This window comes from Zosterops lateralis (assembly GCF_965231275.1).
Source record: "Zosterops lateralis genome assembly, chromosome: 8".
In the NCBI taxonomy this organism is placed as follows: domain Eukaryota; kingdom Metazoa; phylum Chordata; class Aves; order Passeriformes; family Zosteropidae; genus Zosterops; species Zosterops lateralis.
This window is the reverse complement of record NC_139768.1, coordinates 15,465,462-15,479,650: the sequence shown is the minus strand read 5'-3', so window position 1 is coordinate 15,479,650 and position 14,189 is coordinate 15,465,462. Positions and strand designations below refer to the sequence as shown.

Genomic DNA, 14,189 nt, shown 5'->3' with positions numbered 1-14,189 from the left:
TTGAGGGGGTCGCGGGGCACTTTTGGGGCGCTTCAGGGGCGAGCTGTGGGGCAGTGCAGGCCTAGGCGCGCCGTGGGGCACTTTGGGGGTGTTTTGGAGCACTTTGGGGATGGTTTAGGGGCACTTTGGGGGCGGTGTGGTGCAGCGGAGGCCCAGGAGCGCCGTGAAGCATTTTAGGGGTGTCACGGGGAACTTTGGGGACGGTTTGGGGCGGTGTGGGGGAGCTGTAGGGCAGCGGGGCCTCCGGGCGCCGTGGGGCAGTTCAGTGCTGTGGGGTTGGGGTGGTGGAAGCCCCATGGGGCAGGCTGGGCGCTCTGGGGCTCGGTGGGGCAGAGGAAGGTGGGTGGGAGGGCGGGGGGCGGGCAAAGGGGGGGCAGCATCATCGAGGGAACCTCGGGGTGGCGGGGGCCTGGAGCGGGGCACAGCCGGGCAGGGATGGTGTTTGCCCCACATGTGCTGGGTGTGTGGGGAGGGACGGGGGCTGACCCCGATTCCCCCCGCCCTGGGGTGGCCCTGAGATGCCGTCGAGGCACGGGGGTCGCCAGGGGCCCGGAATCTCCACAACAGCTCAGAGTGGAGGTCTGGCCGAGCAGGGACCGAGTGTTCCCTTGCCATGTCGGGGTGGGAAGGGTGGGATCCGGCAACGCTGTGCTCCGGCCGGAGTGGCTGGGGGTGACGCCAGCCCAGTCGGTGACTGGCTTTACTGGGGGCTGGAGGCCGGGCTGGGCACTCTCTCCCTCGGTGGGCGGCGGGGGGACCCCCTCGGCAGGCTGGGGGCTGGGGGGACGGAGAAGATGGAGTCTGTTCCCACCGCCTGCCTAGCGGGGCCCCAGCAGTGACCGTGTCCCCTCCAGGCTGTGCAGGGACCCACTGTCTCCAGGGCTGTCCGGCCCCTCCACCTGCACATCCTGGGGGAGTTTCGCTGGGGTGGAGTACTGTGCCTTATCTGGCTGGGCTGGGGGGCCATTAGATGTCCCTTTGGTGTTCCTGATCCCCGATTCCTGTTCCTCTGGCAGCAGCAGGTCCCCAGTGGCGGGCTCTTGTCCCCGGCACACTTCCTGGCGTGACCGCAGCCCACCCGGGGTGCCAGGAGCAGCGCACCCGCCGCCGGGCTCCCCTGCCACCCTCGGTGCCACGCTGGCACCATCTGCCCTGGCCCTGCCGGCTGGGGGACTTGGGGGCAGTGGGGAGCACGGGGGACCCTGCTGCCGTTCAGTCCCTGACCCCCTCCTCTTCCTCCTCCCTGCTTCAGAGGCCGGCGGAGCCGTGTTCACGGTGCGGGGGCCCCAGAGCACCGGACGGATGGGCCGCGGCTGGCGAGGTGAGCGGAGCTGTTGAGGGGGGGTCACCCACCTGCCCACCCAAGGGTGTCACGAGCACGGTGTGAGGTCACGGTGCCCGGGGATGGCACGTGCCGGTGGGGGTGACAGTGGTGGGGAGGGTTGGCTCGCCGGCATCTCTCCCTCCCCTGCTCGCCCCTCCCCGGGCGCTGGCAGGCGGATTGATTTCAGGTGACAGCTCGGCGGGCGAGACCGTGCGGGCAGCGCGCCCCCCCCGCCCGCGCCCTGTGCCAGCCGCAGCCATGTGCGAGATGCGATGAGGCAGCAGGGGATGGATCCGGCCCGTCGGCCGGCTCCCGTCACGCGGGCGTATGGCGTGGGTTGGGGCAGGGGGAGTCACAGCAGAGACCGGCAGAGCCCCCCCAGCTGGAGGGGGTGGGAACAAGCCTCCGTGTGTTGGGACCGGGAAAGAGCCTGGTGCCCACCTGGCAGCTTCCCCCTTGGTGGTCCTCTCCAGGGAACCCTGTGCCCCACTGAGGATGGTTTGAGGTGGAAAGCAGGCTCTATGGGGTCACTGCTGAGAGATGGAGGCTGTGAGGCAGGGGAGGTGTCTGACCCCGGTGTGGGGGGCTGTTGGCTGCTCTGTGAGGCTGCACTGGTAGGTGCCCATGGGGCAGACAGGCGGGCACGCTGCCTGTAAGCCAGCTCTCTGCAGGCCTCTCGGGATTCGCCTCCAGTCCTGGCACGCTTCCCGTGGCAGGGTCACGCCAGGGCACGGCATGAGGCAGGACTGCATTGCCACGGCCCTATGGTGCCACCAGCACCCCACAGACCCTGGCAGCCCCCAGCTAATCCATTGGGGTGCTGAGGCCAACGTGGGGGTTGCTAGTACCACTCCCCCAAACTAATCCTGGTTTTGTTCTGATTCATTTGGCATCTCCTTCTGCCCTTCGGACAACCTTCACCTATAAGATTGGGGATGGTGACTGGGGACATGGGGATGTCCCCGTGCCCACCTGGGTGGGTGGTGGGGCACTGTTATCAGTGCCCATGGCTCTGATGCCCTGTCTCCTTTGCCTGCAGGCTGCCCACGTGCCCCTGCCCGCCGGGGGCCCCCCCGCCATGGCCATTGTGCAGACGCTGCCAGTGCCCCTCGAGGCCGTTGCTGAGGGGGCCACACAGCTCCGCACCACCGCCCGCTCACCCCCTGCTGCCATGGGCAGCGTGGGCAGCCTCCTGCCCGCCCGGCCTCGCCACGACTGCGCCAGTGATGGGGACCCCTCCACTGCCTCCTTCTGCAAACAGGAGGGGCTACTCCGGGCCACCTCTGAGGAGCCACGTGTGTCTGTGCCCAGTGTCACCCACTCCTACGCCAATGGGGGCTTCTGTAGTGACTGGCTTGATGCCTCCTCTCCTGCCAGCCCCTGTAGTGACTCAGATGATCTCCGCGATGACCAAGCACCAAGTGATCATCTTCGGGGGCCGCCCCCCAAGCTTGTACCTGTCTCTGGCAAGCTGGAAGAGGTAGGGGGGCAGCAGGAGGGTGTGTGTGTGTGTGCTGCAGTCTTGATACCCTGCAGTCTTTATACCCTGTGCCACACTCGGACTGTTGGCTCAGATGTGGGAAATGGGGTCATATAGCCACACTTCTCGTGTCCCTGGGGAAGTGGCAGTCCCTATGCTCTTAATGTCCCCTTTATCATGCCAGGAGTGTTTGGGGGTCTCACTTGGACACCCATGGAAAGACGATGGAATGGGTGGTGACTGGCCTCTGTCTCCTTTGGGGTGTGAAGGCATCAGAGCTGGGGGCATCCACTGTAACATTTCTACACAGCCCTTCTTGGGGCTAATGGGTCCTCCCCAACCCCTCACTCTCCCCTCTTTTCCTGGCAGAATGTGGAGAAGACCCTGATCCGCCCCATGGCCTTCAAGCCAGTGGTATCCAAGCTTCGGAATGCCCAGCCAGGCACGCGCCTGGGGCTCTCAGAGAGCCAGGTGAGCCTCACCCATTTACTGGGTGCTGAGAAGCCTGGCTCTCTGAGCTGCCGTGCCAGCACCCTCTCGGACTCGGGGCGCAACTCCCTCTCCAGCTTACCCACATACAGCACGGGCTGCAGCCAGCACCCAGAGGTGGGTGCCCTGCCGACCACTCCCCATGGCCCCCTCGACCCGCCAGGGGGCTGCCGCCCCTCCAATTCGGACAGCGGGCGCTCATCCTCCAGCAAGAGTACGGGCTCGCTGAGTGGCCGGGGCCGGCCCTCCTCGGAGAGCGGCTCCTGCGGGCGCTCTCCACTGCCCGGCGAGGAGGCCGTGCTGGTGCGGGAGCTGGAGGACAAGCTGCGGGAGAGGGAGGCCGAGCTGCGGCTGCTGCGTGACAGCCTGGATGAAAACGAGGTGGCCATCTGCCAGGTATGTCCCTGGTGTCCGCATGTCCTGTACCTGTCTCCCTCTCTGGAGAGACGGGTGTGGACGTGCCCCTTGGTTGGGAGTAGGGACCTGTTACAGACCCTTGCAAGGAGATACTTTTTCCTGTGGGTCTGGGTATGTGGGTTTTTCCCACCAAGTGGGTGGTCCTATGCCATCCATGAGGGAGCCTTGTATGGCCCATGGGACCAGTTGTACAGACTGCAGTGCCTTATCTTGGGGTGCCCGTTTTTGAATGAGCCTGGGACCTGTGGCTTCTCCCTGCTTGTGATGGAGTTGGAGGAGCCCTATAGGCTCTGGGGGTGCTAACATGGGGGGCCCATCATGCAGAAGGATAGGGGAGCTCAAGGAGGTGTGTACCACCACATCACACCCTTCCTCCATTTGGGGGAGATGTGCTGCCCCCTCCCTGTGATGCTGATTTTGGAGATGGCAGGTGAAGTGGGAGGGTGTTGTGCTGCCCTCCCAGCACCTGTGCATCCCCTGGCCCAGGTGTTTGAGGAGAAGCAGCGTCGGTGTGAGCAGGAGCTGGAGGGGCTGCGGCAGCGCTGTGCGGCCCAGGCACGGCAGGCGGCCCACGCAGCACATCGGGGGCAGCAGGTCCTGCAGCTCCAGGTGCTGCAGCTGCAGCAGGAGAAGAAGCAGCTGCAGGAGGACTTGACCCAGCTGCTGCAGGAGCGTGAACTGCTGGAGCGTCGCTGTGCCTCCTTCCAGCGGGAGCGCACTGAGCTGGCACCCCGGCTGGAGGAGACCAAGTGGGAGGTAAGTCACCCAGGAGTGCCAGGCACGTCAGGGGGTGCAGGCCGTGTCTGGGGGGTCCTGGCACCTGAAGGGCAGGACCCCCCAGCACCTGAACCCCATCGTCCCCTCAGGTGTGCCAGAAGTCAGGAGAGATCTCTCTGCTGAAGCAGCAGCTGAAGGAAGCACAGGCAGAGCTGGCGCAGCGGGGTGCAGAGCTGCTGGGGCTGCGGGCTCAGCTGCGGGAGGCACGGGCACAGCTGCAGGCAGGTGAGCGGCGGGTGCAGGGGCTGCAGGAGGCCGCCCGCCTCAAGGCGCTGGAGCTGGAGGTCTGTGCCAACGAACTGCAGCGCCGCAAGAGCGAGGCTGACCTCTTCCGTGCCAAAGCCGGCCGGCTCGAGCAGGAGGTGGTGGGGCTGCGGGAAGCTGCCCGCGGGCGATGCCCACCAGGCACTGGTGAGGGGTGTCCCGCACCTGGTGAAGGATGCCCCCCAGCCAGCGAGGAGCCCCGGGGTACTGTGGGCCTGCGGCGGCAGCTGGAGCGGCTGCGTGCGGAGGTGGCCTTGGAGCGGCGGCGCGGGCAGGAACAGCGAGATGCCTTCGAGCAGGAACGTGGCACATGGCAGGGCGAGAAGGAGCGGGTCATCCGTTACCAGAAGCAGCTGCAGTACAGCTACATCCAGATGTACCGGCGCAACCGGCGGCTCGAGCAGCGGCTCCAGCAACTTCGGCTTCAGGGCGAGGACCCCCTGCCCGAACCCTGTGACCCACCTGACCCGCCCTTTGAGGAGATAACAGCCACCGAGATCTGAGATGCTGCCTGCCCTTGCCCCATGCTTGGAGGGCTGAAGGGGCTTCCAGCTCCTGTGTTTTTGGGAGCTGTGGGGCTGGGTGGAGGCCCTGCTCTTCCCCAGCTCTGCAAACTGCTGCCACTGTGAAGGGGCAGGGTAGAAAACAGGCGCTGCTCCCTCCCCAGCCTTTAGGTCTTGGGGTGAGGGTGTACTGGTGCCCACAGTGAGGGGTGCCCGTGAGATGTGGGGTCAGGTGGGTGCTGAGTCCTGGCCTTGGGGCCGCCCGGAACTGGTTTCTGCTGATCCTCTTAGCTCCTGGGGATTAGCGTCACTGGCTTCAGCCAGGGTCACCTTGGGCAGGGGGAGGGCTGACTTGTCCCCTCCCTCTCATCCCTGCTGGCACTGTCACCCAGTCACTTGGCGTGTGCCCTGTCTCTGCCCATGCCAGCCTCCCTCATGCCCCTTTGTGTGTTTGTCAGGGAATTCGTTTCTGTGCCATTTTAAATAACTCTATTTTTATAGGACCTATCAAAACATATCACCCTCTCCCAGCTCACACCTCACCAGTCTGTGCCCCTTCACCCCTGCCACGGGGCAGCCTGCCCTCAGTGCCTTTCCCATGCTCTTGCCCCCAGCATCCCTCTGTTTCCCCCCCAAAAAAGCCCATGCCTCTGTGATGCCCAGCCTGCCAGGGGAGAGGGGCGTGGTGCTCCATGTGCCAGCTGGGGCCACCCTGGGGCCACCCCTGGGGCTGGGCAGAGGTGGGGGGGCCCTGCTGGGCACCTGGGGGCGTCAAACCAAAGGAAAAGTCTGGCTGTGCCCAGCTGTGGCTTGGTCACCCCTGGCTCCAGGGGGGGATTTTTGTACTTTATTTCAGTTATGTTCCCAGAGCCTGGCTCATCCATGTACCACCTGGAAACGGCGATTAAAAACAAGCCCCTGGCTGTGTTTTTTTTCAGGACTCTGTGTGTCCAGGGCAGGGTCAGGGAGCATCTGTCCTTCCCCTGTTGCCAGTGCTGCCCTCCCTTGGGTCCTGTAGTGGGCAGCTGCTCCATGCCCCTGGGGCAGGTCTGGCTCTCACACCCTCTGGCTGCACTGAGACCAGCCACAGCTGGGTGCAGGAATGATCCATCTGGCTCCTCAGGAACACACAGCATGGCTCCTCGAATAGGGGGTGCAGCATCACTCCGGTGGTGGTCCAGGCGCCCGCACCACCAGCTCCATGGGCTCCTTGGCTTTGTTGCGGTAGGCCTGGCGGATGATGTCCACAGCCCTCTGGTGCGTGACATTCTGCAGGCTCTCCCCGTCCACGGACACCAGCTCCTGCCCAGCCTGGGTCCCAGAAAGGAAGGCCACAGTGTGATGTGTAGCTACTTTTGGGCTGCCGGGAGACTGCCCGCAACCCAGTGGCACCAAGGGATGGGAGTGACTGGATGTCTGCCCACCCCCTGCCATGTGCTGGTACCCCTGTACCTTGAGGATGCCACTGAGAAAGGCAGCTCCACCAGGGAAGATCTTCTCAATCTTCACCACTGGCTGTGCCCTTGACTCAATACCACCAGAGATGCTGATCCCTGCAAGGTAGACACAAGACCCTCACACCTGGGTAGGCTGGGACCCCCACCCACTCCCAAGCATGATACCACCTTTTTCTTGGGAGCTGCACCTCTGTCTTGCCCTATTTTGGTAGGTCCTACAGAGATGAGGGACCAGGGCAGGGACAGTTCTTCCCCCCCTTCTCATTTTTGAGGCATGCTCTGGGGTTTGCCCCTTGCCAAGGGGGTGCCACCCATCCCACTAATGCTGGTGGCAGAAGGGTCCTTGTCCACCCTTGGAGTCCCACCCATGTGCCACCCACCCATGTGCCACCCACCCAGTGAGTGCTTCAGCTTGGAGAGGGTGACGGTGAGCAGGTGATACTCTTCCTCCTCCTCTTCCTCCCTGCCAGCATCTTCGGGGCCATTGGTGGCTGTCCCAGCCCTTGCCTCACCCCTTGGCCCCCCAAAGAGAGGGGCAAGAGGGGGCCTTGCCCAATGAGGCTTCCCCAGCACTTCGGCTTCTCTGCTGGGCGTTGTCCTGGGGAGCTCCTTGCGCCAGGTGGCCCGGGGGCTGCGAGAGTGCCCATGCCCCTTGCCAGGAGGGGGCTCAGCCAGCAGCCAGTTGGGGGGCTGAGGGCCAAGGGTGGGCAGGGGCCGGCTGACAGAGGCATAGGCATCCACTGGCACGTCAGGGAGTGGGGTGTAGGTGCGGGGGTGAGGCCGGCGGGGGCTGGGGGATGCTCTTGGATGGGCTGGGCTCGCCTGCTGCTCCCCAGCTTCCTCCGGCTCTGGGGTCCCTGCTGGCTTCAGCAGGAATCCGCCCCGATAGTCTGCAATGAGAGAGGCTCAGGGGTCTCCCCAGGGACCTACAGCCCTGCTCTCTGGGACCCCTGCCACACAAGCCTCCTATGAGTACCCCAAAGCCCTGGGTCCTTTGCCACCTAGGGCTTGAGATCTTCCTCATCTAGGGACCCCTAGACACCCCAGTTCCCTGCAAGGACTCCATGTCCTCCTCCCCAAGAACCCTAGAACCCAAGATCCACAGATTTTGCTGTTCCCAGTCTTCCCAACACTTAGGGATGCCAAATGCCTTCTTCCCTGGGAGCCCCTGCATTCAAGTATCCCAGCTCCCTTTCTCCTCCCCCAAACTCCCTCCACCCTGTTACCACTGGGCAGCCCGGTATCCAGGTAGTCCCTACATGTGGCACTTACCAGGCACTGGTGTGATGAGGTGTCTCTTGGGGGGGGAGTCATGGTGGGCCGGGCGGAGGGCAGGTGAGCGCACTGCAGTCAGGGAGAACCCCCAGTCACCTCCTGAGCTGCACCCACCCTTGACCACTACCTGCCCCCAGTCGAGGTCCCTGGGGGGCTGGGATCTACCTGAGCGGCTCTTTAGGGCATCAAAGGCTTCCAGCTCCAGGGGCATCACCATGCTGTCAAACCTGCCCAGGTCTGTGGGGGCCACCACACTCCTGCCAAAGCAAAAAGGTGGGGACAGGTTGTAGCAGCCTCTGTGGTAGAGTGTGAACAGGGCTGAGGAGCATGTGTGAGGTTCCACTTCAATCACACCAGGATGGCCAATATTTGGGTTCCCAGATATTTCCTAGCAGCACTCACCTCACATCCCGCAGCAGCAGGACCTTCTCAGGTCGGTCCAGGATGGCCAGCAGTGGCCGCACTAAATCCTCCACGCTGCCCTCGTGCAGGTACTGCAGGCACAGGAAGGGGATCAGTGTACAGATGCCCCCTCACCCATTCCTTGGTTTACCTCCCAGAGTTAAGCATGGGCACAGAGTGCTCACCATGCCCCTAAGGATGCAGGAGCTTTCCAGGGACAAGCCCAGGGTGGCAGTGCTGCCCTGTCTGTGCCCTGCCTGCACCCTGCCTTTGGTGCATACCCGGGAGCAGTGGCGGAGCACGGCTGTCACCTCGTCGGGGCTGAGGAGACGTGCAGCAGTGTCCTGGATGTGCGGGAGCCGAGCCTCAGGGTCGCTGCCGTTGGGCTGCAGGGTGGCAATGCCCATGGGGCCCAGGATGCTGGCACGCCGGCTTTTCTCTGGGAAGGCACAACAAGGAGGGGTGGCCAGCGGGGCAAGGACTGCCCCAGCCAGCCCAGAGAGTTCCCCATCTCCCCTACCCCAGCAGTTCACTCCACACCAGAGCAGGACAGACACAAGCAGTGCAGGCCAGGTGCATGCAGAGCCTGCCCCACACTCCCCCCCTAGGCACACGGGCACTCCTGTTACCCCGCTTCAGGCTCCGGATGACAAACTTCTGCACAGCACCTACTGCAAGGGAGATGGAGAGCGGTGAGTGCCCATGGCAAACAGCAGCATCACCACCCATTGTCATAACTGCATGCTTGGGGAACCCCTCCCTGTGTGCCTTTCATGCCAGGGATGCCACAACAGGCCCATAGAAGGGTGAACAGTCCCAGGTCGAGTCCCTCTCTGCCCTGTCACCCAGGCTGATACCTCTGTCCCCGTCAGAGCGCCCTGGGGACTTGGCGCGTGCCCGGCGATCAGAGCCAGGGGCCTCCTGGCTGGGAGGGGCCCAGCTCTGGCTGGTGGCACGGCCCCCCTTGAAAAAGAGGTTGACAAGGGTCTTGGAGCGGTGCAATCCTGGGGGAGCCCCCCGTGGCCCTTGTCCCTCTGGCTTCTCCTTCTTCCTCTTCTCCTCTGTGGACAGAGAGAAGGGGGTGTTGGAGTAGAGAGGTGAGGGGATGCCACCCCAAATCTTGTCTGGAGGCAGGGAACTTTGGGGGATTGGAGGGGCTACTGGGAGACACTGACTGGAAAAGAGTCCTTCTGTGGGGTGCAATGGATCACCAGGGGCCATGGGGCTGGGCTTTGGGGTGCCTGGCAAGCCCCAGGGACAGACTTGGGGCTCTGTGGAGTTATAGGATACCCAGGACTGGTGGCCAGGGGGCCGTATGGGCTCTAGGGTGCCCGGGTAGGGACCAAGATATTTGCTATAGGAAGCCCATGAGTGGGGGCCAGGTATCCATGTGTGTTGGAGGCAAGGTATCCATGTGTGTCAGGGGCTATAGGATGCTTGAGTGGGGGACAGGCTCACCACATGGGGCAAGGCCTGAGCTGTGGGACTCCAAGGGCTGGGCATGCAGGGTTAGAAGGGCACTTCAGCCAGGGTTGAGTCCCATGTGTGGGGCTGTGCCCCAGTGCCTACCGGCGACAGTGAGGTCACTCTGGGAGCGTGTAATGGGCTGCCGTGGCCGGCTCAGCGCCAGCAGAAGTGCTGTTTTGGGTGAGTGGGTGAAGGTCCGGCGTGGGTGGGTGCCAGCGGTCTCACGGGTGCCCTGGCCCCGGATGGCCGTGTCCCGCAGCAACTCGGGGGGCCGCACTGTGCGCCGTGTCTCTGGCAGCCCCTCAGCGGCTGGCTCGGTCTGCATGGCCCGCTCAGCGAGTTCCCGCGCCCAGCCCCGCCGTGGCCCGTCCTCCGTGGAGATGGCCACATCCACGGTGCGGGCTGGGGGCACTGGGGAAGCTGCCCCCAGCCCATTCACTGCCCCTGGTGCTGGTCCAGAGGAGTAGGAGGAGATGGAGGAGCTGGTTTCCGAGGTCTGAGCCAGCTGTTGCAGCTGCCCATTGGTCACTACAAAGGCATAGCAGAGACACACTGTGACACGTTGTGGGCCACCTAGATCTCCATGCCCCCCAAAGACAGCAGACAGGTGGGAAACCCACAGGGCTAGTGGGCTGCTGGCCATTGCATAAAGATCATCATCCTCTCCAAGAAAGTGGACATGTAGGATGCTGTGGTATCACAGGGACCGCAAGGCTGCTGGCCATGGCAGCAGGCTCTTCATACCTCCTCCAAGGATGGAGGACAGGTGGGACTTTGCAAGTTCATTAGGCCTGTGGGTATGCCAACAGTAGCACAGGGAGCTCTCTGCTCTCTCCAAGGCCTTGGGACCCCATAGCATGCAGACCTTCTCCCTCCCTACAGTGATCAGACATCCCATGCGTGGGAGCCCCAGCCCTACCACGCCCCAGCCCAGCACCCCTGCCAGTCCCCACATGGCACTGTCCTTACAGCGACTGAGCCAGCAGTACTCGGCCACCAGCTCCTTGTAGGCAGGGAACCGGCCTGTCTCCTAGGCACAGGGGGAGAGGACAAGGGGGTCAGTGAGTGCTGGCTGTCCCAGCGAACTCGATCTGGTGCCAATCATGAATAATACATCCCCTCCTCCCACCTGCCTGAAACCCAACCAGCCAGCAGCTGCAGCAGCCCCCGGCACTGGGCTGAGCAGGGGCAGTGCCAGTGAGGGGACATGCCAATCCCTGCCTCGTTCGAGGGTCCAAGGGGCAGGGCATGGGTACCTTGATCGTGAGCATGATGTGGGTCTGCCCCTTGAGCACCTCCACTGCCTTGCTATGGCTTATGTCTTCAAACTTGACTCCATTGGCTGCAAGGACTTGGTCTCCCACCCGAATGCCGTTTTGCTCTGCCAGCCCTCCGGGGTCCACCCTAGGGAAGCAGGTGGGGCAGGATGGGGCCAAGCCCTTGCTGGACTCCTGCTCCTGCCCCACACCTCCATTTGGGTGGCCCTATGGCTCAGCACCCGGAGTGACAATACCCACAGTCTTCTGAGAATGGTGGGGGCTCAGCCAGAGAGGAGGGGCTGAGCCCCAGCATGGGCACAGCAGAGACTGGGATGTCACAACCCCTCCATGCCCCGGGGCAGCCGTACTTGGAGACGTAGATGCCGAGGCCGAACTCTCTGCCACCGCGGATGTTGAAGCCCAGGCAGTAGTCATCAGAGGTGGTGTAGAGGTGGACGATGCGCCGCAGCCCATCCTCAGAGCCGCTCTCTGATGGTGTCGAGCCGCTTTTCTCTACTACCAGGCGCCTGTTCACCACATCCACCCTGGAGCATGGGTACAGTGTAGGTGGTCTCAGGGATTTGGCTCTTGTCCTCCAGGAGGATGGGACCATTGGTGGCACCCAGTGGAGGAGAGTGATGGCGATGGGGGATGTTTAGGATGGGGTTTGCACCCACTCTACCTGCTCCAGATCTTCCTATCCCATCCTGTATCCCACCCTGGTTTCTCCTCACCTTTGCCAGAGACTTCTGATGCCGTTCCACCTTGTGGGTCCCCCAGGGTCCTCCCTGTTGCCCAGAATCCCTCACCAACCTCCCCCAGCATGCCCTCCATGGGGTTGGGTTTTGGGGTGCTGGCATGGGAGATGCCCTGCTCACCACGCTGTCTTCTCCTTGGAGAACTTGATTCCTGGCACACGGCCCATCCGCCGGACCACCATGCGGAGGCGGTTGTTGCCGGTGAGGACCTTGACAGCGCTGCTCATCGTGATGTTCTCCAGACTCACACTGTTCACTTCTGTGATCTTGTCACCAACACACAGCCCGGCCTGCTCTACAAGGGATACATGGCTCATCTCGGCACCTAACCTGGTACTGATGCCCTTGTATGACATCCCCTCCCTCAATGTCTCCTCAACCTGATCTGAACCCCCTGGGAACAGAGGCAGGGGTGCCTGACAATTGCACTGAGTGGCTTGTTACCTTACTGCAGTTTGGGGATGGAGCTCAGAGTCATTGGCACAAGGCTGTCTACTCCTGTGTCCTGCCCTTCACTTTGGTCAGCCTGCAAATCTCATGGCCAAAGGCAGCAGGGAGCAAATGGTGGCTTTCCACCATAAAGAGTGGCATTGTTGCTGTGATCCCATGTCACTGGGAGCTCCTCAAGAGGGTCTGGCATGTGCCTATCCTTACTGGTGTCCCTCACCCTGACCCTCTTACCAGCAGTGCTCCCCTCCTCCACTTTGCTGACAAAGATGCCCAACCCATGTTCAGAGCCGCCACGGACACTGAAGCCCAGTTTGCCGTCCACGCTCTTCTCCACCGTGATGGCATTGATGACATCACTCTCGTTGCTGCTGGCTGTGGGGACAGGGGAGCAGATGAATCACAATGCTGCGTGTAAGCAATGGCAAGGGGTGTTTCTCTGACTGTGAACATCCCCAGGCCCAGAACAGCCCTCCCCATCCCTAGACACAGGGAATTCAGTAACTGAGGCCCTGCTGGCCATAGGGGTGGGCATGGGGCCAGGACATCCCACGCACCTTCGATGGGGGCATTGATGAGGATGACACGGCCCATGGGGGAGGCGGCACGGGTGCTCCGGGTGGTCCCATTGAGCAGGCGGCTCTGCTTGCTGAGGAGGTAGCGGGGAGCCAGGCTGGCCTCACTGCTGGAGCTCCGTGACCGGCTGCCTGTCGTCATCCCCGACAGCACTGCATCCCAGTCCTGGGCCATGGTGGTGCTGGGTACTCCGGTGTCCCGGCGTCTGGCTCAGGGCTGGCTGCGTCCTCACAGGGCCAGGGCTGCCCGTCAGCCAGCGGGGAACATGGCATAGTCCAGCAGCACATGCCCGGGCGTGGGCACCGCTCTTTTTTAGCAGTGCAGTGCCGGGGGCAGCTGGCCTGGGAACTCGCCGCTGGCAAGACAGATCCCAGGTGCAGCAGCACAGCCTGGAGGGACAAGGAGCTTTGTGATTCCCTCTCCAGCCTGATCCCTTCCTGTCTTATAGTGTCTCTAGGATCAAACTGTCACATAGCTCCTGGGTAATACCATGGGGGTGTGGGCACAGGCTGCCCTGCCCTGGAGTAAGGATGCTGGGGTGAAAAACAGCTCTCCCTGGCAGTGTAAATCTGGAACAGGGGATGCAAAGGGGCTTTACCTGACAGCGTAAATCCGGAAAGGCTCCAGAGAGGGGACACGGGGACATCAGCTTTATGCCAGAGAGCAGGACCTGATCCCTGTGGCCATTCCCCATCCTCCCTGGAACCCCTCTGATTTCCCAACGCCATGTGGCTGGAGATGGGTGCGCCAGTCTCCAAGGCAGTTCCCGCGGGGATTTTCCAGGCGTGGGTGAAACGCCAGGACGGTGTGCCCCCCCCCACTTCATTCCCCGCTCGCCCCAGCCTGACCTCAATAAATAAGTGATGGCCCCGGCTCTGGGGACACGCCGGTATCCTCGCCGCTGCCAGCCCCCCACAGCGCCCACCCGTTACCCCCCGCCAGCATCAAACGCGGGTGCCCCCTCCCCGAAGAGGCGCAGGGGACCCCCTACCGCCGTCCTTCCCTCCCCCCCGCCCCGTGCCCTCCTCACCTGTCCCCATGGTGCCACCTGCGAAAGAGACACCTGGCAGCAGCGCGGGGGGGAAGGCGAAGCCGGGGGGCAGCACCGCCTCCTGCCCCCCCGGCCGCGGGGATTGGCTTTCCCTGTGGGACCGGAGAGGCCATCGGGTGCGGGAGCTGTCAATCGAGAGCGGCCGGGGCTGGCCTTGCGGCTGGGGGGGAGGGGGGGGCAGTCCCGTGGGTGTCCCCCGCGAGGGGGTCCGGGGGCACGTCCCCCCGCGAGGCCGCGTGTGGC

The 14,189-nt window shown here is 63.4% G+C and overlaps 2 protein-coding genes across 2 annotated transcripts; one reads left to right on the top strand and one right to left on the bottom strand.

The window, feature by feature from the left end:
- The first annotated feature begins 2,401 nt into the window (after window positions 1-2,401).
- Window positions 2,402-6,191, top strand: LZTS2 (leucine zipper tumor suppressor 2). The gene is made up of 4 exons (XM_083866233.1): window positions 2,402-2,804; window positions 3,174-3,689; window positions 4,197-4,466; window positions 4,577-6,191. Exons 1-4 carry the CDS (start codon window positions 2,403-2,405, stop codon window positions 5,252-5,254), a joined length of 1,866 nt encoding a protein of 621 aa, XP_083722359.1. The 5' UTR covers window position 2,402; the 3' UTR covers window positions 5,255-6,191.
- Window positions 6,192-6,290: 99 nt separating this feature from the next.
- PDZD7 (PDZ domain containing 7) lies at window positions 6,291-14,173 on the bottom strand. Its single transcript, XM_083866232.1, has 17 exons — window positions 13,926-14,173; window positions 12,877-13,284; window positions 12,554-12,694; window positions 11,993-12,167; window positions 11,483-11,659; window positions 11,112-11,259; window positions 10,825-10,885; window positions 9,958-10,383; window positions 9,246-9,449; window positions 9,018-9,059; window positions 8,670-8,827; window positions 8,389-8,480; window positions 8,152-8,243; window positions 7,984-8,055; window positions 7,107-7,601; window positions 6,707-6,807; window positions 6,291-6,565 (listed from the first exon to the last, which is right to left on the bottom strand). The coding sequence occupies exons 2-17, from the start codon at window positions 13,067-13,069 to the stop codon at window positions 6,416-6,418; spliced, it is 2,727 nt and encodes a 908-aa protein (XP_083722358.1). The 5' UTR covers window positions 13,070-13,284; window positions 13,926-14,173; the 3' UTR covers window positions 6,291-6,415.
- Between the last annotated feature and the right edge of the window lie 16 nt (window positions 14,174-14,189).